Source organism: Chaetodon auriga, chromosome 10 (assembly GCF_051107435.1).
Source record: "Chaetodon auriga isolate fChaAug3 chromosome 10, fChaAug3.hap1, whole genome shotgun sequence".
In the NCBI taxonomy this organism is placed as follows: Eukaryota; Metazoa; Chordata; class Actinopteri; order Chaetodontiformes; family Chaetodontidae; genus Chaetodon; species Chaetodon auriga.
Window position 1 is genome coordinate 9,548,344 of NC_135083.1, and position 23,375 is coordinate 9,571,718.

Here is a 23,375-nt window from a genome sequence, read left to right on the forward strand (position 1 = left end):
AAAAGTTTTTTGTCTTTATTGTAAGAAAAAGCACATCAGTGTGCTGTACTTGTACTGTATTGGTGAGCTCATAGGAAAATAGACACAGTGAATAACATAAACACATGTAAACAAAGACCCTGAGAATCTTTTCGATAATTGGTTTCATACCAATAAAAATAAATCTTTTCTACTTCACTCTGTGAGACTTTTTGAAGGAAGCTGGAGAAAGTTTGTGAAAAACTCGGTATTGTAATCTGATTTGAGTCCTCATGTAGGTAGTGTGTTTATCTCATACCACTCTCTCATTCTAGATACACATCTTTGCTTTCTTGGTTTTTATGGACTTCACAGTTTCAGGTTCTTCTGTTTTTATCTTCATTTTTGTATTGCATGCTACCCTTATTTCTTCTTCACCACTTTCTTCTTTCTGCGGCTGCTTCACATGTGGCATTTCTTTGAGCTTTTGAAACTTCTTGAGATCAGCACAGAACAACACCTAAAACAGATAAAGACACTCTGTGGTTACAGCAGACAGACTGTAAGAGACAGGACAGAAACTCACAGGCAGATACTGAATGATAACACTCACCGAGTGTGCCCAGCCTGCATAAGGACCCCACAGCTTTCTGAAAAAATCCCCTGCATAGAAATATTACATTGGACATTAGGCTAGCAAGTGTTTACAAATAGTGTTACACTGCAAACATACAGTATTACTGATGAGGTGCATGCATACTAACCAATATCTCTGTGAAGTTTATCTGTGATGCTCTTTTGTCCGTTGCCAGAAGCATAGTTGTAGTCACGTTTAGCAATCTGCCAAACATGTGTGTCTATGGGGACGGCCTCTGCCTTATCCAGGGACATCAGACATACACAGTCTGCCACCTACAGGGAGAAACATAGCTTTAATTACATGCTACTGCTGCTTCAACTTAAACACTTAATTTTAGGAACATATAGCAGGTTGATGGGTTCTTTTCCTACTCTACCTTGGTGCCCACACCAGGGAGAGTACGCAGAGCATCACGGGCCTGCAGATATGGGGCACTGCGTAGATCCTGAAGCCACTGGAGCCCGTGGGTGTCCAAAATCTGCTTAGCACTCTGCTGCAGGAACCGAGCCCTGTATCCAAAACCGAGATCCCTGAGACGAGCCTCTACACTGTTGTCTGCCAATTGCAATGTAGAAAGCACAATTATGACAACTATACTTTTTCTACTCGATAATTCAGTGAATTTGTTCTTTAACCGTTAAAATGGCTGGTGAACCTCACTCTCAATTTGGCTACTTCAGTCTATGGTTCAAAAATATTTCTGCCAACACTGGTAAACTGGTCCGATATCTCTCACAGGAGTAGACATATTTCTGCATGAAATATAGACATTTCTCTCTATTCTGCAACACACATACAAATCAGGTCTCTTTGTATGATTTTCTAGCACTGACGGAAAATATCCTGCACCACTAACATTCTTGAAAGATTATAAACAGGGGTGTAGCTCTGTGGAGAAAGAATATAGCACCTGCCAGCGCAGACAGGGAAGGAAAGTTGTAGTAAGAGGTTTGATCGAGTTGACACAGTGGGGCACCCAGAGCCTGGCACAGCCTCTCCACCATGCCCTGTATGCGAGAGATGTGGTTGTTGGAGGTGCAAATGAAGGAAAAGAGGCATTCGGTGGGGTCTTGGCGCAGCATTCGCACACCTGGGAAGAGACCAAACAAAATATCAAGATAAATATCGGATCAGTCATTACTTATTGTGTAATGATAAGTGTTATCATGCATGCACACACACGCAGACCTGTGAAGATGTCTGCAATGTGCCTGAAGTGGGGGTCTGCTGCTCCCCATTCCTTGTACAGATCCCCCAGCTTCACATTCAGCTGGAGGTAATCTCTCAGCATCTCTTCTTCCTCGTCGGTGTCCTGCCCCACAGTCACAGCCACCAGCTCCTCCTCCTCCTTCTTCAAAGCTCCTTTGAATCTCTTCTGTGGCTTGTTTTCCATGTGGAGAGAAACACCAGGTCTCTTCTTCCTGTCTCTTCCCTCCCCCTGTCTGTCCTGGTTTTTGTAAACGTGGTACCACAGAGTATCATGTGTTTGAGCCAGAGTCCAAACGCGTCCTCCCATCACTCCGGTCCAGTGGCCTTCTGCAGTTTCTCTCCAGCTGTGGGTTTCGATGTGTAAACACAGAGACACAAATGACGATGTAAAGTGTATTAGCTGGGTCTGTCCTGTTGATCATGATGACATATTATATCCGAGTCTGATCAACCTACCGGAAAGACTGTCCACAGGCAAGTGTGAGATCCAGACGCAGCTCTGACTTTGCACAAGCCAGAGATCTCCACATTTTTGTTCCCGATGACAGCACTGCATGTGTAGCCATAGCTGTTTTAATGCTAACAGTTACGCTGCTGTCTGTTTAGAGCTTAAAAAAGGGTGTACTGACCTACCACACTGCCCCTGTATTAAAACTCATTGTAGTATGACCCAGTGTTTGTGGCAGCGCAAAAGAAACTCTATACATTCATGTAAAGGGATTTTACGTCTAGCTAAAGCTTTGTTCCTCATTTACGGGAGCCAGTGTAAATAACTTTCGCAGAGTTGTTATAGTTAGCGTCGATATTGATGGACAACAAAGACCTTACACCGCGTTACAACGCTGCTCATATTTTAGATGAGAAGTTTTTGAAAGTGTTAAGTTTATACACTTGCAATCTAAAATGTTATATGATATAGATACAACTTATTATGTTCCTGATTTCATGGTAATAATAATTATAAGAAATTATGAAAAGTCAATCTGATGCAACATTGCACAGATTCCTGTTGCCCTTCCCTACCGATGTCAACATACCCGCTGATTGGCTCTCTCTTAAAGTAGGTGTTAACTTCAATAAAACTCATTCACGATTGGCTACTGCCAACCCCATCCGCGGTGTCCTATTGGCAGTTTCATTATACCTTGTTTTTTATTTGAGGCGTACAGGAAGTCGCCCCCCCTCTCTGCTCGAAGAAAAGCCGTGTGTGGTGGTGGCGTGTGTGAGTGACTCCGAGCTAGCCGGTGAATACGGTGGAAAAATGGCGGATACGGTGGCACTTTTCACTTCAATTGGCCTCAGTGAGCAGAAAGCGAAAGAAACGCTGAAAAATGAAGCGCTGAGCTCTTCTCTGAAGGACGCGATTGTTCAGGTACGACTCAGTGTACATGAGGAGCACAACTTCCTGGGGGAGCAGCTGTGAAATATGACTGACATTCACTTTTTTTTTTTAGCTCACTTGTTGTATTCACCCTCACTTCTTCTAGCCTTGAAATATGCTCTAATTGTGGGTTCAGATGTATGGAGCCGTTTCTCGTAACTTCTGGTTAGTTTCATTTTCACACGAGCCCATCATTATCTCGGGATCAAGATAAGGAGAATAGTTGGGCCGGTTTTCCCTGTTTATCTTCGCTTTTGACACAGACAATTAGCTCTTGCCAGACACACATTTTGTAGGAGAAAACAATTAATTCTATTTTTGTCTCATTGGCTTCAACAGGCCCAGCGTGTTTGTGGGGCATCGGGAGTGGACAAAGCCAAGGGTACATTGCTGTACAGTTTGGCATCTCGCCTCAAAGACACCAAACGCCTGACATTCCTGTCAGACAGTATAGCTCAGTCCAAGATCTGCACAGAGCTGCAGCTGGCAGGTAATTTCTGACATTTTTTGACAAGCTGCAGCCTGATCACAGCGACGACTGAACAAAACTCATCTCACATCTAATAACATGACATATTTTAACACGTGAAAACAGTTTTTAGGAGTTCATTGCTTTGCATTCACTCACCCACTACAGCTCAAACACATACTAGTGTGTGGAATTTGGGTGTGGAAGACCACTAAATTGTCTATAATAGCATGTCATGCATCATAATTTGGTGGTGTGCCAGCAGAGTCTGGGATAAACCCCACTTGATGAATGTGACATACACAGTAAACCTACTTAAAGGGAGACTGGGTTGAGTGATCAAGTGTAGAAGCATGGAGAACAAAGGAGAAAGCAGGTTGAATGAGTGCCAGCCTGATTATATGGACGAACTAAATGCCAGAGTCTGGCTTCATTGCAGCTGCATTGGAGTTCGTGAAGAATCATCCCGAGGACCCCATCAACCAAAAAGAGTTCGAAGAAGTGTGTGGAGTTGGCGTAGTGATAACACCGGAGCAGATTGAAGATGCAGTAAGTGCATGACCTGACATTGCCCTGAGGTATGACCTTTTTTTTCCAAGCTTTACGGGGGCGTGGTGTGTTCAGTGACAGTGCAATGTTGTGCAGGTGGAGACGGTGATCAAGAAGCACAAGGACCAGCTGTTGCAGGAGAGGTACCACTTCAACATGGGACTGCTAATGGGTATGACCTCACTCTCGATTAGTGAAACATTGTTGAAACCATTAAAGCCTAACAGTCAGACAGAATGTCTCACTGAGCTCTTGTGTCTGTTGCAGGAGAGGCACGCTCTGCCCTGAAATGGGCCGACGGGAAGGTCATCAAAAATGAGGTGGACATGCAGGTGTGTTTTGAAAAAGAGGATATTGTTAGAAGTAGTTTATCTGTTATTGTGTTTGAATATTTCCATCTGCTGTTGTCAGGTTATTTCTACTGTATATACTGTAACTAACTCTGGTTTTGGTCATTAAGGTCCTGCACCTCTTAGGCCCCAAGACAGAGGCTGACCTGGAGAAAAAATCTAAGGTAACACACATCACATTATTTAAAGGAATAGTTGGACATTGCGGCCAGCAAATGGCCAGTTACCTGGACACCAATATAAAAAAGTGGAAAATGGGCTAAAGAAAGCCTCCGAGGGGCTCAGATATATTTCCACTGCTGCAGGCATTTGGTCTGTGCCCAGTAAAAGTTAAAATGAAAGCTATAGGCACATTACATTTTCTAACAGTTTTTTTTAATGGCTGCAGTCTGAATGTTTTAGTTTCGTTTGTGGTTAAGATCTGATTGTTTTTCATCCTCAGAAAGTGAAAGTCACAGAGAATGAGGCCAAGGCAAAGAAAGAGGATGTGGCAGTGAACGGTAAGCAGCAGACCAAGTGTACGGAAGACGGAAGTGAAATTAGTTGTTTGTGTTTGTGGTTTTTAAACCGTGCTTGTTGGTTGTTAAGGTGGCGTAATTACCGGGGAGGGGAAGTCGCTAATGGAGCAGCTCAGAGGAGAAGCGCTGAAGTTCCATAAACCAGGTGAGAAGGAACCACCTGAACAGATAGATGCAGTGGTGTCTCTGCTATTCTCCAGAAATTTTAGTTGTTACGTGTAATGATTGTGACAGGCCCTGCTCCATCTAGATCAATTTAAAGGATTAATTTACGAAGCATATTGATCTTTCATCCGTGGCTTCCATCTTACAGGAGAGAACTATAAAACTGACGGCTATGTGGTCACACCAAAAACAATGGAGTTGCTTAAAAAGCACCTGGAGGTCACTGGTGGACAGGTACAAACTCTATGTGTTCTTTTAAGTTGTGGAGAAGAAGCACGTTAACTTGAAAATGATCATGCATGTTGATTTTTCTCCTTTCCATTTACGAATTCCTTTAGATTCGTACTCGTTTTCCTCCTGAGCCAAACGGCATCCTTCACATCGGACATGCCAAAGCTATCAACTTCAATTTTGGCTATGCAAAGGTACGCGTCTTTCTGTCCCCTATCACCACCTCCGCCTGCCTGTATGTGTCCTCTGCCTGCAGCTGTTTCCTCTAAACCTCGTCTCCTCCTGTAGGCAAACAACGGAATTTGTTTCTTGAGGTACGATGACACAAATCCAGAGAAAGAGGAGGAAAAATACTTCACTGCCATCAAGGAGATGGTGGAGTGGCTTGGTGAGGTTGCCCCTGCTGACTGACACCTTTTTGATGTCATCAATCCTTAAATTCATGACAATGGTTTCTTATCGTTGCTGCTGTGTTACACAGGCTACAAACCTTATGCTGTCACGCATGCATCAGACAACTTCCAGCAGCTCTACGACCTTGCTGTGGACCTTATTCGCAGGTGAGCGTAGGAGCTGCTGCATGTGAACGTGTTGGAAAACGTGCACAGAGCCGGTAGATGATGTTTGTTTTCCTGATTGTCTTCCTTCAGAGGCCATGCATATGTGTGCCACCAGAAAGGGGAGGAATTGAAGGGCCATAACGTTCCTCTATCACCCTGGAGAGACCGACCCATCGAGGAGTCCCTGGTGTTGTTTGAGAGGATGAAGAAGGGCCTGTTTGCTGAGGGAGAGGCCACGCTCAGGATGAAAATGGTCATGGAGGACGGCAAGATGGACCCCGTGGCGTACAGAATCAAATACACGCCTCACCATCGGACAGGAGATGAATGGTATGAAAACCTGCACTGCTGTTCATTTCAGTGTATGTTTCTCACAACAAGCCGTGTTTTACTTGTTTTTTAATCTTTCTCTGCAGGTGCATCTACCCCACCTACGACTACACTCACTGTCTGTGTGACTCTATTGAAGATATCACACACTCACTGTGTACCAAAGAGTTCCAGGCCAGGTATTCATGAATCGTTTGGCCATCTGTTGAGAGTCAAGTCCAGTCTTTCACGTGGACGTACAAATGCTTTGTTTATGTTCACCTTCTTGGTTGTTTTCTTTTGCGTCTGTGACAGGCGTTCATCATATTTCTGGCTGTGTAACGCTCTGGATGTGTACTGCCCTGTTCAGTGGGAATACGGACGGTTGAACCTCACCTACACCGTTGTGTCCAAGAGGAAAATCATCAAACTGGTGGAGGCCGGCATTGTCAGGTAAAATAGCATTTTCTTTTTGCTTCTGGTCTGTCTGATATCCATTGTAACGAATTCATTGTGATGAATTTAAGTAATGGGGTATGAACTACTTAATGGAAGCGAAGCATTTGTTCAGCATTTATTTGCCATGAAAATTTGGGTTAGAAGCAGCAGGTGAAGGATGAGTGTTTTCCCTTCTACTAGACTATCGGATTGAGTTTGGCCAGATATGATCTTATCTTATCTCTAAATTCCTGGTCTCATGTTACTTTGTGTGAAAATGATCCCAGGGAGTTCCTGAATAACAAAAAGACGTCCTTTTAACAGCTTGATGACTTCAGCAGTGTCCTGAATTCCATGTCTGAAACAGACATAAATCCTCTGGAGTGTATTAAAAGCTATCACCACTTACTGAGATGACAACACAGATCTCTGGCAGCAGATAGATAAGGCAAACATGAGTGAGTTCAAACCTTATATACCTCTCACAGCATCTTTTCTATCTCTCTCTTTTCTAATTGCAGAGACTGGGACGATCCCCGACTCTTCACTTTGACTGCGCTGAGGAGGAGAGGTTTCCCGCCAGAGGCAATCAACAACTTTTGCGCACGGGTATGCAGAATGGACGGAAAGATGAATGGCAGGATGGAGAAACTAGTAATTACACACACAAGGGCAGCGCTGTGGTGTGATAATGTGTCACATCTGTTGGCAGGTCGGAGTCACAGTTTCCCAGACAACGACAGAGCCCCACCTTCTGGAGGCGTGCGTGAGGGACGTGCTGAACGAGTCGGCGCCCAGAGTCATGGCTGTGCTGGAGCCGCTCAAAATCACCATAACAAACCTGCCTGAGAACTCAAAGGTTTGCACACAGCTTCCAAATGCACAGACACTACTCGTTAAACTGCTCCCTGGGGGCTTGTAATGTCCTGTATATTCTGTCTTTGCACTGAATCTTCCCACTGTCGTTCTTTCCCGTCTCAGTCAGATGTACGAGTACCAGACTTCCCTGCCGACGAGGCCAAGGGCAGCCACGTGGTTCCATTCACACGCACAGTCTACATTGAACAGAGTGACTTCAGAGAGGTTAGAGAGGGGAAAGAAATACCTTCACATTATAAGCAGCTGACTGTCTTTCTGCATGTTTTGGAATGTAGACAGCAGATGATGATGGGCTCTTCCTTTTCTTTTGCAGGTGATGGAGAAGGGCTATAAGCGTTTGACCCCAGAACAGCCTGTAGGTCTAAGGCACGCTGGGTACGTCATCTCTGTCCAGAAGGTCATCAAGGTAAGACTTCGGATCTCTTTACTGGCTAGGCTAGCAGGCTAACGAAATTGCCAACACATAGCATCCTCCCTCCTCTGCTGTTTGTATTATTTCACCATGCAACTTTATCAAAAAGGATATAAATAGTCCGTATTTGCTGAATAAGAGGTCAGTCTCACCCCTCACTTTCAAACTGGCTCAACATTGGAGAGCATCATGATTGCACGAGTCAAAGTTTAGTCTAATTGAACTCTGCGGGTCAGTTTGTGACTACGCATCGCCACGTTCCTTATAGAAATGAATAAATCTGCTCTGGCTGCACCTTCACTCATTATCTCTTTAGCAGTGGCTCACATGTCAAAGTGGCCCCCCCAAATGGTCCCAGTGGTTAGGCCAGCATGTTGCATGGTCCTCGCTGACTACAAGTAAAAGTGCTATTTAAGTGCGGTCCATCTGTACCATGTCTGGTCCATGTCCTCACAGCTTGTCCTGCTGACTTCCACTTTGTTTCTCAGGACGCTCAGGGTAAAGTGGTGGAACTGGAGGTGAACTGCATCAGTTCTGACACCGCAGAAAAACCAAAGGCCTTCATCCACTGGGTCAGCGAGCCGCTGGCGTGTGAAGTGCGCCTTTATGAAAGACTGTAAGTCACAGAAATCACTGTCATTCACTACCAATAGTCCATGTAGAAAACTTGCTTAAAGGAAACTTTCTGTCTTTGTAGATTCCTGCACAAACATCCCGAGGATCCGTCTGAAGTGCCCAATGGCTTCCTGAGTGACATCAACCCTGTGAGTAGCTCTGCACTCCTGTGGCCTGTTTGGATGAACTGAGATGTTTCGGTGGGCGTGGTGGTTAATGTATTTCTTCTTTTTGTCTTTTAGAATTCCATGCAGATGATCAGCAGTGCCTTAGTGGATACCTCAGTCAAGGGAGCAAAAGTTTTTGACAAATTCCAGTTCGAGAGAGTCGGCTACTTCTCCGTGGACCCCGACAGCACTGCTGACAAGGTACAGGAAGACGAAAGTAACTCCTGAAACAGCTGGGTTTGCGTTACAAATGTTTGTTGATGCTATTTGTAGTTCATTTGAGAAATAACTTTGTAATCTACTGTGGGTTAGAAACATTTTGATTGTGAAGTGTAACTGTGACTTTTCTTTCACTGCAGCTCATCTTCAACAGAACGGTCACCCTCAAAGAAGACCCGGGGAAGATCTGATTGACTGAGGTCAAGCCACACTTCCTGCTTCCCATGAGCCCACAGATACATGCCCAAATTGTTTGCATCGCTTAATGTGTAATATCAGCTAGGGCACAGAGTGCCTTGGCTGAGACTGATTCAAACACAGACAACAGACAATGTAATAATTACACGTCCATATTCATAAGAGTATTGTAGCCAACAAAATTACTGCAGCTTGCTTGATCGCAAGCTTGGTCAGTCAGTGGTCGAGTCTGCTTGACTCTTTTTCTATGTCTGCTGCAATAACAACAGAGTGTTTCCTCTTTGTTGAATGTATGCAACTTTGATCAGTGTTCAACAAAGACCTCATGTATGCTAATTTAATATCGGCTCTAAGCTGGTGTTACACAGAGGAGATGCTCTCAAACTGCCATACACAAGTTTCTTACAAAGGTGGTGAGTCACTGCCAAACAACCATGTGTTTTTTAAGACTCTGAGGGATGCATCTGTGTCCTTTTGACAGGAGACAGTAATAAATAATACAAAACAAACTGCAGTGTCTCTGTGTTAATGATATGAAGTTGATGTTAGTTTTCTTCTACCAGTAATATTTCACACAATGCTTGGTGTAGGAGTCTGTAACAGTAATTGGTAATATGCACATATTATTATGTAACTGGTGAAGATAATCACTGATAATTTCAGCAAGAAATATCTAATAAGTTTTGGAAACGAGCCTGTAACAGTAACATAAACTCTAAGACTAAGCTGTATCATGGTATAAAAACACACATAATCACAGCCTTATTATAAGGGTGTCAATATTGCAGTATTAGTTTCTGTGGCTGATTTGGCAGTTGTGTCAAGCAATATAATCTGCAATCAGGTAGATATTGACAGAAAAAAATAATACTGGACAAATGCAAATGTGTGTCAATATAGATATTATTCATTTGTGCATAAAGTTTTGAATAAGGAATAGTGACCACGTGTTACAGGTTGAAGAATAGCTTTGTCCTAATGGCTGTTAATTTGTTAAAGAAACAGGTGTATCCCCCACTTTTCCCAGTAAACAATACAAAGTTAAAGTTAATACTCAAGCAGGTATTTGGTCCAGACAGAAAGCAGTGTGGGAAATGAAGAGCACGCTGATGTGTAGTCCGTGGGAATTAACCCTCAACTGCCCACAGCTCTGTGAGCACCACCCAAATATTCAACGTATCTCTGTGGGACTACCTTAAAAGATTGAGAAGCCAGTGAACCACTAGGAGCGTCTGTCTGGCATAACTGTGTTTTAAGGTGGACAGACATCTCCCTCATCTTGTTAGCTACTCCGCCTGTGTGTGTCGCCTTTAACTGGCTAGCCTACGAGCGTCAGTTACCGCGATATCATGCGGTGAAAATACCGCGACAGCACGACAGAGTTACAATTCGCTTGCTTATTGGTCTGAAGGTACTGTTGTAAGATGGCGCCCAGCGAAATATGAGTGGTAAAGAAAAAGAAAAACTACAGCTAACCGTTAAACGAAAATCGTGAAAAACGAAGAATAAAGTCGCCATAGGGAAACGTCAGTACCACTTCGCTTCCCTGCTCGTTGGAAGAGGAGCAACGTTTCTAGGGTAGAGAGGAGGTTGTGGGCGGTTCGAGCCTCGGCCCGGTTGAGGAAGAGAGGTAGCTAACGCGCCCGCTAACGGTAGCCTGCTAGCTTTGAAGATAACAGAAAAATGTAGTCGGTGTAACGGTACCGACAGGAGAGCGTTACCTCAGTTTCCAAAGCTATCTGTTTCTGTACCAGCTGTTACATTGCTATTTTACAGTTTTTGCACATGATCGCATCATTACACTTTGCCAAGCAACTGTGGCTAGATCTTATTTGCAAACAACACGCGGCTAGTTAGCCGTATACCTGGCTAACCTAGCTTGTTGTGTAATCAGCTGTTAGATTGGCTGTTGTATAGCTCTTGCACCATGCATGTAATCGCAATGTAATTGTTGTGTAAAGCGTGCATGTTTTCATTATGCAGCAGTCTTCGTCGCTGCTGTGAATACTGCATTGGATTTGGAAAGTGGCCGCGCTTTTGTCCCTGCTCGTACACACTCAGCTAGAATTAACCCTTTCCTATTACCAACTGTCTGTGTTGCCTCCGGACAGAAATCTGTAGGGCAGCTTGTAAACAATTAAAAGTTTTAAGCGATGTTGGTGCAGCGTTTTTACCCTTTTATTGTTACTCTAAAAAAGCACGTCACTGTATTTTTGCTTGTCTAATGCATTTGAGTCGTTGACGTTTTTACAGGGTTATTTGAATGTGGGTTGTGGTCATTCTCTGTTCACACAGATATAGAATGAACCTAAGCTTGTAACCAATTTTAAAGAATATTAAATTAATTTTGCTTTTCCTCAGATTCCCCCCATTGAAGAAGACACTGTCAGCAGCAATGAATAACTCCCTGGATGGGACAGGCTCCTATGAGGAGCTTGTGAGGCAGAAGGCTCGGAGCATCCCACAGCATCGCATGAAGGAGTTTCTGGAGTCCTTGGCCACCAAGGGACCAGATGCCCTGCAGGAGTTCAGCCAGCAAGGCGGAGATACTACCACTACCACCACCACTATGGTGTATCAACAAGAGGCTAACTGTATCTACACAGACAGCACAGAGGTGGCAGGGTCATTGTTGGAGCTGGCTTGTCCGGTAAATCAGCTCACTGAATCGTCACATAGTGATCTGTTAAAGAGCTCTGTCCTTGAAATGAAGCTTGCTGACAGACACTGTCTTCTGATGCAGGTCCAGGTCCAGGTCCAGCCTCAGCAGCAACAGATACAGGAGGCCACATCTCAGCAGCAGTCTGTACAACAGAATACAGAGCAACAGATAGTGCAGGTTTGTACCTTTATTATAGTTTGTATTGTGTTTGTCACTTAACTCTGTTCCATTTGATCTTTGGTGTGCTAATTTTCTCTCCATATCCCTATTGTCAGGTGCAGATCCAGGGCCAGCAGCAAAGTCAGATGTTGGGTCAGGTCCTCCAGGTGCCCTCTGGCTCTCATCAGCAGCTTCAAGGTGTGACTACTGCACAGCTAATTCAGCCTGGGGAGCTCACAGAGGAGCAGCACCAACAGGTACACGTGTGTACAACAACACATTGGCAGAATTTTACATTTTGTTTTGAGTTTGGTTACCAGTTATTTTCTCCCTCCCATGTGTTTTAGCTACAAGCTCAGTTGGTGGCTGCTGTTGCAGGAGGACAACAGATCCAAATCCAGACAGTGGGGGCCCTCTCTCCCACCCAGCAGCAGGACAATGCTGAGAGGAGGGTACTGGGAACCACCGTTGCCACATCACAGGGAGCAGGTGTCCTCCAGCCAGCCAAGAAACGTAAAGTTGACATGCCCATCACTGTGTCCTATGCCTTGCCTGGTCAGCAAGTAGCCACAGTCCTGGCTATCCCTCAGGGACAGGGCCAGCAGCAAAGTTATGTGTCCCTGCGGCCGGACCTCCTAACTGTGGACAGCTCCCACCTTTACAGTGCTACAGGCACTATCACCAGTCCCACAGGGGAGACCTGGACAATCCCTGTCTACTCTGCTCCCGCTGGTTCCGGAGGCCGCGAGCAGGTCACACACATTGCCATCCCCCAGGAGGCCTACGGAACAGTTCAGGTTGCGGGGACAAACACTACAACAATGACCACAATGCCAACACAAGTTACAGTTGAAAACGACAAGCTGAAAATCCCTGCTTCTCAAAGTCAGACAGCACAGGCCGTGTCCAGCATAACAAGCTCTGGGGGAATGGGAGGCCAAGAAGAAGTGGTGCACACACTGGCTGCGAACACACTGTTCCCTGCTCAGCTGATGAATGGAAACATCCACATCCCTGTGGCAGTGCAGGGCTACTCCAACACTACACAGTCCCTTATCTGGGACCCACAGCAGCAGGTGCTGCACACGCAGGGGTTGTCAGGACAGGACGCACAACAGCTACAGGTACTAACACAGGTGCTCAGCTAAGTTGGTCATTTATCATGGCCAGATGCACATATAGACATATTTTTCTTGATTACATGAGATAACAGTGTCGGTGTATTTGTGTCTGTAGGGTCAGACAGTGGTAGCAGAGGTAGATGGCCAAGGCCAGCAGCAGGTGCAGGTGCAGGAGCTGCTGCTGCCTGCCACTCTGAAGCCAGAGGAGGGGCTGGAGGTGTGGCGGCTTTGGGCTCAGCAGAAAAATGCAGAGCTGGACAAATCAGACAAAAATAAACTGGCCCCAATTGGTCGTAAGTGCAAATATATAATGTTTATTATGCGCATCAACAACTAAATATTGTTTTATTACTATATATGATATGCAGCTACATACCATTGTCTCTTCTCTGTTTTCATCTGTCAATGTAATCACTATTGTGTGATCGTATGTTTTAGGACGCCAGGCACTGCGTTTCCAGGAGGACTTGGTGTCGTGTGCAGTAGCGGAGCTCTGCATGGGACTCTCTTTGATGACAACAGAGGCTCGGGGGATAGAGGGGGAGTCCTATGAGGCTGATGTTCTCTACTATATATTTCTGTGCTTACAAAAAGTAAGTTCAATGTGTACACAAATAGTGCTGACCAATAAGTCATATTTTCATCGTCATTGTCATCGCCATATGATCCTGTGCACATCACAGATTTTCCCCACATCATGCAGGCCAACACACAAACACACACACTCCCCATTCATCCATGTCATCTGTGGTTATTCTGTTTTGATGGGGCAATAGTGTTTAACTGCTTCTTTCTTTCTCCAATTTTTCCTTGCAGTATCTGTTCGATAACGGTCGTGTGGATGACGTTTTCTCAGATCAGTACTACACTCGCTTCGCTCACAGTCTGCACCAGATCTTAGAGCCGTGGAGACCATCCATTCATCCACTAGGTATGAACAAAAGTTGCTTTCCAAACTTGAAATTAGCGTTTCTCTGTAATCAAAGTAATGTTTTATCAACTAATTGTCTGAGATGCAGTGTACAATAATGAATACACAAAAACCTACTGTGTTATATAGGTGTCATCAATTGAAGTTAGATAGCTTTGTTAGTTTGTGTAGTATCCCATCGTGCTTTCTGCATTATCCAGTGTCATTCTTGGCATTTTGGCTGTAAAGCAGATGCTGGTTCAGATCACGGCAATCCAGACAATGCTTATGATTCCACCAGACGCGCTGCAGCACGTTTCATGAGTGGATCTCTGCTCTGCTCTTCAGAGAATACACGACTAGTATGTTTCAGATGGAAGCTGCATCAGACGGCACAGAGCAGACCAAGGTGGAAAAAAAAAGAAAAAGAAAAGAAACCACTTTTATTTATGTAGCCTAGTTAATAGATGCACAAAAACAAAGAAAAATGACCAAATCAACAAAATCTAAGCAAGTCAACAAACGAAGGCAGGCAAAATGCTCATCTTATGAAACTCTCCTGGTGGGGTATGAGCAGCCATACCCGGTGGAAGCTTTGTAAGACTTCAGGCATGGTAAATCTGTAAGATGTACAATACGAAATGCTGATTTTACTCACTGACACACTGTCACTGTAGATGTTAATTAAAGCTGCTGGCTGCTATTTGTTTGTTTGCATTGCTCTGTGGTCATGATAAGAATGAAATACATGAGAAAAAAGACTTACTGTTTGGGCTTTTGAGAGTGTGACACATGAAAAATTGGTGTTTCCTGTTATATAGCATATCATTGTTGAAACTAGAGATTCTGTGGTCATAAACATGACTGTATGTGAAGATGGGTTTATCAGTTTGGGAGTGACAGCAGGTTAGAGTTTTGAGCTTTGAGCTTCGGTTATTGCCCTAACTATTGCTTCGATTTGGATTATAGGGATTGTATTGTTTTTCATAAATAACACTCAACTAGCCAAAAAGCAGCTCTCCTACTAGAACTACATGGCTTGGCAGAATAATGATATGATAACGGTTGCCATTGATTAAACAGCATGTGATGATTTGTGTCCTTGTAACACATTGTTGTGCGTTGCTTGCTCCATCTTATTAAATGCCAGGTCTTCATAATCTGCTCATTACCTCATCTCCCAGGTTATGTTATCCCCAGCCATGTGACAGAGGAGATGCTGTGGGAATGTAAACAGCTGGGAGCTCATTCTCCCTCCACACTCCTCACAACTCTAATGTTCTTCAACACCAAGTGAGTGGCACCGTTTTCCCTCATACAGCCTTTCCTTCAGTCATCACACACGAATGATTTGTCTCTACTGCTTGATTGACATGCAGCAGTACTGTCTGTTACAGATCTCTGTACATAAGAGCAAATCTTCTTCTACGCAGCTGTTGTTATTCTCCCCTCTGCCCCCATGTGGCAGCCAACCAACACGCACTGACCAAATCAGTCAATTTATATACTGTATATCTTTTAAACAGGTATTTCCACCTGAAAACGGTGGATCAGCATTTAAAAGTGGCCTTCTCTAAGGTGCTGAGACACACCAGGAAGAGTGCCAGCAACCCCAAAGACAAGAGCACCAGCATCCGATACCTGAAGTCAACAGAGAGGTTCATAGGGCAGAAAGGTAAGAGTGCATGCTGTGCTGTGGTGTCTGCGAGGAAAGCCCATCTTACGGTTGAATTAAAGTTTGCATATTCGTCTTTGTTCAGTCACAGATGACATGTACTCGGAGCAGCTGGAGGACCCAGAGAACCCGCTGCGATGCCCCATCAAGCTCTACGATTTCTACCTCTTTAAATGGTAAATATAAAATTAGGAACGACGAACAGGGATATTAATGAAAGGAGAAATTAAAACATGTTTTCAGAGGTATAAATATGTTTGTATGCTTTCTGTGTAATGAAATATTACATATATTTATCATCATTTGTCATAGAAAAAGTGTCTCTTTGTGCTCCCACATTGTGTTTTTCGCTCTGGCCGGGGTCAGGGTGATGTATTCATGATGAGAGTCAAGAGGCTCTCTTTTGAGCTGCTGCTGCTGCTACCGTTAAATAAAACTCTTGTGCTTATGTTATTGACATGGGATGTGAAGTACACGTTGCTCTCAGTGTTCAAGAGGTTAAACTTGGGAGAACAGTGTTGCTAGGCAACTGACAAAAACATGGATGTTGTGCATGTGGATGTACAATAACTCAATTTCTTTTTCTGTTTTCTGCCTCTTACATGCTTGGGAATAAAGGCAGCTAACTTCTTTGGCCTTTGGTGTCTATAAAGATGTCAGCGTCCTTCACAACTTGTGAATTAGGAGAAAAGGGTTGCTTAAAAAAAACAACACAGATTTTTATTCTGCCAAAGGGAAACTGTTCTGCAGTCTGGGCACGAAATAGGACAGGATCATATTCAACACAGTAAAAACGTGCACAGTCAAAATGATCGCTGTCCACACTAAGGACGGAGTGGAATGATACACCAGAAGAATACGCCAGCTTGTAGAAACACTGGGTTTTCCATTCAGGATGCTGTCGTTCACTCTGGCACTATATGAAATTTAATGAAAGTTCACTTTTCCACTCTTCCTCCCTTGCAGAAAAAGAGCATGTAATAAAACCGTGCTGTTTTTAGAGACACGGTAACTTTGACATCAGGTTAATAAGTGCGTCCTGCGAATGTGCTCACACTGTGTTCTCCGTTTCTCCGCCAGTCCCCAGAGTGCTAAAGGTCGCAATGACACCTTCTACCTGACTCCGGAGCCCGTGGTGGCTCCCAACAGCCCCATCTGGTACTCGACCCAGCCAATCCCAAAAGAACAGCTGGAGCAGATGCTCGCCCGCATCCTCGTCGTCCGCGAAATCCAGGAAGCCATTAACATGTTGGAGAGAGTGCCCTAGTTGGACCGGAGGCGAACAGGAACTGGACTAGACTCTCTTTACGCAGCCTTTTGATTGCTCATTAGCAGTAGTTTTCTATTCTCTCACACCCTCTTGTGGTCTTTAAGGGTGGCATGTAAATGTTTATATTCATTATGTGTCAGCATATCTTACACACTCGGACTGTACATACACATATAACCAATACAGGTAATAATTTGTCTTATTGAGGCAATCTGTCAACCTTACCTTGTTTGTTTTTTCCTTCCTCTTTTTGTTTGGCCAAAGGATGTAGTGTCTAATCTTTTTATTGGACCTGAACTCTAATTTAAATGTTATTTTAACTGTTGGTTGTCCTGACCAATAGTCCGGAACAATTGTCAAGCTTCTTTCTCGTTTTTGTTTTAATATGTAATATAGCTCATATATATTTTCACTGGGGTTGGCCTGCGCTATGCTGCTTTTCATAGACATCCCTCTTCGTTGCTCTACTTCCCCCTCACCGCCTTGGTCACGGTTATGTCTCATAGTGAATACCTCAGCGGTATTAAGACTGCATTACTTTAGCCAAGCATAGGCTAAAAGCTCATTTTCAAGTTGTGTGAATTCTCCCTCTTTTCTTTGTGTTTCACTCTCGACCGACTTGAGACAAGTCGACATGCCGACACACCGAACTCTAGAGATGACTCGCTTGTTAGTGAGTGCTGCTCGGGCTGTAGCGCCCCTTGCTGGTCTGGCTCAGCAGCAGTGAATCACAACAGGACACGGACTTTATTGCAGTACAGTGTTGCAACTCGACCTGCGGCGAGTAGCACCTGCAGAGAGGCGGCGAAGGATGCTGATTGCTGCTGGATCCTCCTGTCTCTCTGTCCATCACCAACCCAAAACTCACCCGAAGAGGGATCTATTGTATCATACGTGTTTATTACATGACAGATGAAAGACTCTAAAAAAAAAGGTGGGTTAGCCCTTAATGTTCTATAATGTATAATACTCATAGCTCCTTCATGTACTGTAATGGGTTTCAGTCATCTAAGGAGAATGGCAGTGCCTGTGTGTTTTTGAAACATGACCTTTTTTGTACAGCCACTATACCACGTGTCTGCCTTTCTAGCAAGTCTGCTATCAATTCTGCACATGCATCCTTAAATACTGACAGCCTGCGTTGTGTGATATAAAATGATGCACAATGATTTTTCAGAAAAACAAAACAAAATAAAAGTCAACATCACTTCACCAGTAATGGAGGCAAACGAAGGTCCCAAAACAATGATTTGTCCGAACAGATTTGGAAGCTGTGCGTAGATATTTTTGGGTTAACGTGAATGATTTGGAGCTGCATGCAGCGGCTGCAGCCTTATCATTGTTCTCATGAATCTGACTCGCAGTACGTAATTCACAGAAGAGGAACAGGTTTGACCTGAACAGCCGGTTCTTTCCTTAAATTTCCCTTCTGGCAACAAAGCAAAATGCTGCGTCTGTGGTTTCTTCGTCAGGACTCATTTGCATGTTGTCAGGCCAGTTTTGGGTTGCAGGGCCTGTCATCATACAGCGTACAAGGCATTATTTCTACACCCTCTTCCTTCTCAGATGCCGTTTGAGGGCATCTTCCTTTGTACCCAGCAGTGTCTTGCCTGTTTTTTGTATTACCAGCTCCACAGTGTGAGAGTTCAGGAGGTGTGTGAGCCTGAATTGAAGAGCGACGAGGAAGGCAGTAACCTCCTCAGTAGGTTCCCGGGGTGTAAAATCTGCTGCACTGCGTTCTGTGGTTGGTCTGACGGAGTTGTCTGTCGATGATGGTGATGTCTCCTCCTCCCCGCTCGGTTTCCCCGTGCTGAGGAGCTGTGGGGTCGATCTTGAACGCCGTGGTTAATATTTGAACTGACTCCCCGACTTTGTGGCCTGCTGGGAAAGAGAAGACACCTAATTAAAACGCCATCATACGTTACAATGAATAATAATTCGCTGCCTGTGCTGAAACTGGATTTGATGTGTGTTGGTGCTCACTGGGGGCTTATTTCTGCATTCTCACCATGCTGAGGTTCCTCCGCTGAGCCAGAGCAGCAGACTCTGATAAACAAATATGTACTGCTCCTGAATACACACAAAGGAAGAAGCAGGTAATGAGGATGCTTCATTGTATTCACAGCAAACAGTAGAGCACAGTGTTTATGGAGATCAGGGGTGGCTGATATGCCCCTAAAATACTGTTACTATATTTCAGGGTATTTAAACAGTAATAACATTGTTGATGATTTGACAAAATGCTGAAAGGCATTTTTGTGTAGAGCTCACATAGCCGTTGAGCTCTCACACACTGTGGTTTCTTGCACATCTGCTCATCTGCTCATCATCATAATCAAACCACTTGTTTTCAGCCGTGCTTGTTGTGTAACAGTATGACATTGTTATGTCATCAAGCTGGAGCGATGTCATTACCAGTATATGATTTTTCTAATCATTTTAAAAATGATATTGACATTAATCTGAACTATATGATGTGGTACAACTAACAGAGATGACAGATTTATGAGTGTGAGAAAGAGGGGACGCATTTAAATACACTTTTACTACAGTCTAAACACGTATATGGTCAATCTGAGGCATATTAAATACATTTTATGTTTTAAATAAGCAGAATTAGGCCACCAAGCAGTGGTGGAAAATATTCGTATTAATAAATAATATATATTATTAATAATAAATACATTATAAAATGTTAATATACTTTTTGAGTATTTCAATTTTCTGCTACTTCATACTTGTGCTCTACTATGTTTCACAGGAAAATACACTATGATTAATATGACTACATTTATGTTTACCTCGTCAAACATTAAACAAAACAGTTGGAATGGTGCCATTTTGCTTCATGAGTACATGAAGTCCATTTCGTTGTCAATACTTCTGTACTTTTAAGTAAAAATGTGAACGTAGGACTTTTAACAGTAATACTGGTGCTTAAGATGAATGTTAGTACTGGACTAACCAGATTCTGGACCATCCACATTCGATGTAGCCGCAGATCCTCCACAGCAGCCCGGACATCAGGCCGGATGCCCCTCGCACACAGCTGCATCAGCCACAACAATGCCACAAATGTCCCTGAACGGCCAACGCCTGCACTGAAACACAGAGACAGAGGACTGACTTTAAACAGCGTCTCATTAACACAAGTAAGTGAGGTGTTTCCTGAAGGAGAGGGCGATGGGCTGAAGGTCAGACCTGCAGTGCACCACAGCCGGCCCCAGGCGAGGAATGGCTTCCAAACTCTGCCGCACATGCTCAGTGAAGGCGCAGAGTGAGGATGGGTCAGTAGGGGTGCCCCTATCCGGCCAGGAAGGGTAGTAGTAGTGTGTGACTGTCCTGTCTGTTGGACAGTCTCTCTGCAACACAAACACGTTCCTTTAATCCAACAACTTAAAAGAGAACTTCTCCTTCCATTACTGGTGCAGTCACTGCACACAGAAGCCAACAGCAGCCATTTAAAGGCACCGAAGCACATGAGAGATGTGTCTTTTGCTCACCTGTCTGAGGTTAATGGTGGTGATAAAATAATCTGGACCTTGTTTACGGCTCACTGTCGTCACTTGGATCAGTCCATGATAAACTGTCCCTCGTTCCAGAGGCCAGTACTTCTCACACAGCACCTGCATGGATAGAAATAAGAGACAAAGTCAAAGGACTTGTAAGGAAAAAACAACACTTACTGTCCAGTAGGCCACAACCAAAAGAATTATCGTTGGCATGGAGGAACTGCAAAAGACACTCAGTGGTGGGTGTTTGAATGGTGTAATAAAGTATAAAGCCTATAAACTTATGTAACGTTTAATTGGTTTTGTTGATTAGTGGACATCAGAGTTGCAGCATAAACATCTTTTCTGGATGTCTGAATTACTAAAGATCTTGTTCATCATGGGAGGACAGTACGAGCCAGGCTAGCTTGTAGCTAAGCTAACTGTCCCCTGGCTGTGGCTTCATATTGAGCGTACAGACATGGCTTCAAACTGCTCATCTGACTCTTGGCTAGAAATATGTGATCAGAGCAATCAGAGGTATTAGCATGCAACACACACACACACACACACACACACACATATATACACACAAAGTGTCTTCCTCACTGTGCTCTTGTGTCTCAGAGCTGTCACCATGACGATTATCCTGACGTTTTGCTCCCACACCATCCTCCAGAAGTCTGCCACGGTGCTGTGCAAAGGACCCTGGGTGCAGATGAAGTCTCTTTCTGATCCTCCACCCTGAACACAGACACGGGTCATGAACAGATGCAGACAGACAGGAAGACAGACTGATGGACACGACAGACGAGATGAACTGAGCTCTTACAGGTACAAAATTTGCGTTGATGTAGTCAGAATATGGATCGGAGTTTTGAGCGGACAGCCTCACCCGACAGTGGTCGTCTATGAGAAGATGTGGGCAGAAAATGAAGAAAAAAGACAAATTAAACGTTGCCACACACGTCTGTTCTGGCATAACGAGTGTTGTACTTACATGGTAAAATGTAGGGGTATCTGTTCTTTTCTCTGTTGACCTGTGAGTCCCCCACTCTGGTGGTGAGGTCTCTGCCGACGTCATTCAGCTCCTTCACACGTGACAAACACTTTCAGCTTCACCCATCAGAAATCTGATCCAAGCCCAGTTTTTTTTTTTTTTTTTAAAAAAACAAGTTACCTCAAACTCCTGCTTAAAGCCTCTGTTGTCATTGGCTGCGAGCTCCTGGCATCGAGAGCGAAACTCCTGCAGAATTTGAGCTCTTGAATACGTTTGCACCCTGTGAAACATGACGGCGTTACATTAATGATGTAACAATTAATTGATCCCAATAATTATTCACTGTGTGATTACGAGCTGCTTCCCTGCATCAAGTATTTTCAGATATTTACAAATTTTAGACGACATGTCAGGAAGCAAATGACAACTATCTTGATTTTACTGTTACCTCCTCTACTGCTCTCCATCTTATTTTACACTTATTTTCTATCCCTGTTTCATATTTGTATGCCTTTAATTTAATCAACAACCGAGTGTACATTTGTGATAGAGATTAAAATCTTTGGTCATGAGCGGCTGCACAGGGAAGCTATAAAATACAGAGAGATTAACCAACGCATTGTTGGCTTTTTTCTGTCCACAGTTTTGCTAACAATGGCAAAAAAAATCTAGATTACCATGAGCTTAATGCTTCTAGCACATTCTCATGATGGTACGAGGAAGTGTGTCCTTACCTCATGTCTTTTCCTCAACCTCGTACTTTGAGCACAAATTCAGTGGGACTCAGTTTGTTGATGGAGGACAGGAAGACAGCAAATCCTGCCTCAAACAAAGTCAAGTTTTATTCAATGAAATCAATACATCAATGGAGAAGTGATGAAGCAAACTAAAAGTGAAAAGCTAACAGCATTTTGTCTGCCTCCTGGTTTCCCCTCCCCCTAATTGTTAGGAATTTCGCCTTCTGAACGGAGGTATGTGACACCAGAAAACACATCCACACGGCCCAACATTTCCACAGGACATTAAGCAAAACCAACCCAACCAGAAAGAAAACCTGCTCCAGCAAGTTCTCAACCCCAAACACCAACAGCAGACGGACAATACAGACAGCGCCAGTAGAACTTGTTTGTTTCAGGATTACCTCTCTGAGCAGGCCTCGGACGGATTGAAGCCTGCCACGGGCTGAAGGGAGCGAGGACAGGACTGCACTGGTCCCAGTCATCTCAGAGGTGCCTGGTTTAAATTACTCTCTCTCCCAGTGTCTCTCTCCAGGGAGGAGGAGGAGGAGGTGTAATGGGTGGAGACAGTGGGTGGAGTGAGGAACACTAGACCTATGAGAAGGATATCCTTACACGATGGCCTCACCTTTTCTTTGTACCTCTTTCCCTGAACTGTACTAGTTGTGGCGTTGGTGTTCGGCCTGAGAGTTCCTGTAACTGAGACTGGAGTCGTGATTTATTCATTCATTCACACTTGAAGAGTTGACTTATGTGACGTCTTTGAAACACATGTGATGCATCAGTAAGCATTCCTGCTGACATGCTGCATCACAAATGTCTGTCGTATACAAAAATGTGTTAGATTACCCATAAACTGCAGCAAGTTTCACGGTTTATTGTTAAATGATTCAGTATGTGATGATTAAAGGCCAAGTGTCTCTGTCAGATAGCTGGAGTGTATTGTGACCATATGCAGATCTTTGCGGTGCTGTTTTAACCTTATAAATGAAATCCGTGTGTCTGTCAAGGGGAGAGGAGATAAATGTGAGATGATCTGATTTTTTAACAGACTTGTGAACACGTCTGAATTAGGATTTAAGA

The 23,375-nt window shown here is 44.0% G+C and overlaps 4 protein-coding genes across 8 annotated transcripts; 2 read left to right on the plus strand and 2 right to left on the minus strand.

Moving 5' to 3' along the window:
* Window positions 1-2,614, minus strand: ogg1 (8-oxoguanine DNA glycosylase). Its single transcript, XM_076741202.1, has 7 exons — window positions 2,264-2,614; window positions 1,787-2,151; window positions 1,509-1,688; window positions 975-1,153; window positions 723-870; window positions 572-621; window positions 1-478 (listed from the first exon to the last, which is right to left on the minus strand). Exons 1-7 carry the CDS (start codon window positions 2,371-2,373, stop codon window positions 290-292), a joined length of 1,221 nt encoding a protein of 406 aa, XP_076597317.1. The 5' UTR covers window positions 2,374-2,614; the 3' UTR covers window positions 1-289.
* A 381-nt stretch (window positions 2,615-2,995) lies between these two features.
* Window positions 2,996-9,768, plus strand: qars1 (glutaminyl-tRNA synthetase 1). Its single transcript, XM_076742111.1, has 23 exons — window positions 2,996-3,179; window positions 3,528-3,678; window positions 4,097-4,206; window positions 4,303-4,378; window positions 4,474-4,538; window positions 4,667-4,720; window positions 4,999-5,056; window positions 5,145-5,219; window positions 5,388-5,473; window positions 5,578-5,664; window positions 5,759-5,858; window positions 5,952-6,030; window positions 6,121-6,360; window positions 6,447-6,539; window positions 6,655-6,792; window positions 7,299-7,386; window positions 7,490-7,636; window positions 7,759-7,860; window positions 7,970-8,062; window positions 8,557-8,684; window positions 8,766-8,832; window positions 8,926-9,051; window positions 9,210-9,768. The coding sequence occupies exons 1-23, from the start codon at window positions 3,069-3,071 to the stop codon at window positions 9,258-9,260; spliced, it is 2,325 nt and encodes a 774-aa protein (XP_076598226.1). The 5' UTR covers window positions 2,996-3,068; the 3' UTR covers window positions 9,261-9,768.
* An 883-nt stretch (window positions 9,769-10,651) lies between these two features.
* On the plus strand, window positions 10,652-18,470 carry LOC143327310 (transcriptional regulator QRICH1-like). Of its 3 annotated transcripts, none has more exons than XM_076741584.1 (12): window positions 10,652-10,897; window positions 11,629-11,917; window positions 12,011-12,106; window positions 12,205-12,345; window positions 12,436-13,212; window positions 13,325-13,502; window positions 13,648-13,802; window positions 14,026-14,140; window positions 15,304-15,412; window positions 15,646-15,794; window positions 15,880-15,970; window positions 16,875-18,470. In XM_076741584.1, exons 2-12 carry the CDS (start codon window positions 11,663-11,665, stop codon window positions 17,059-17,061), a joined length of 2,253 nt encoding a protein of 750 aa, XP_076597699.1. In that variant the 5' UTR covers window positions 10,652-10,897; window positions 11,629-11,662; the 3' UTR covers window positions 17,062-18,470. The 3 variants fall into 3 exon arrangements, with proteins under 3 accessions (XP_076597699.1, XP_076597700.1, XP_076597701.1); XM_076741585.1 differs by having other exon boundaries at window positions 10,687-10,793; XM_076741586.1 differs by lacking the exon at window positions 10,652-10,897 and adding an exon at window positions 11,512-11,532.
* Window positions 18,469-22,768, minus strand: LOC143327312 (receptor-type tyrosine-protein phosphatase V-like). 3 transcript variants are annotated; one of them, XM_076741588.1, is made up of 11 exons: window positions 22,697-22,768; window positions 22,290-22,374; window positions 21,736-21,835; window positions 21,556-21,646; window positions 21,388-21,464; window positions 21,165-21,299; window positions 20,568-20,690; window positions 20,266-20,426; window positions 20,030-20,165; window positions 19,073-19,134; window positions 18,469-18,942 (listed from the first exon to the last, which is right to left on the minus strand). In XM_076741588.1, exons 2-11 carry the CDS (start codon window positions 22,292-22,294, stop codon window positions 18,711-18,713), a joined length of 1,122 nt encoding a protein of 373 aa, XP_076597703.1. In that variant the 5' UTR covers window positions 22,295-22,374; window positions 22,697-22,768; the 3' UTR covers window positions 18,469-18,710. The 3 variants fall into 3 exon arrangements, with proteins under 3 accessions (XP_076597703.1, XP_076597702.1, XP_076597704.1); XM_076741587.1 differs by having other exon boundaries at window positions 18,469-18,945; XM_076741589.1 differs by having other exon boundaries at window positions 18,872-18,945; window positions 19,048-19,134.
* Window positions 22,769-23,375: the final 607 nt, after the last annotated feature.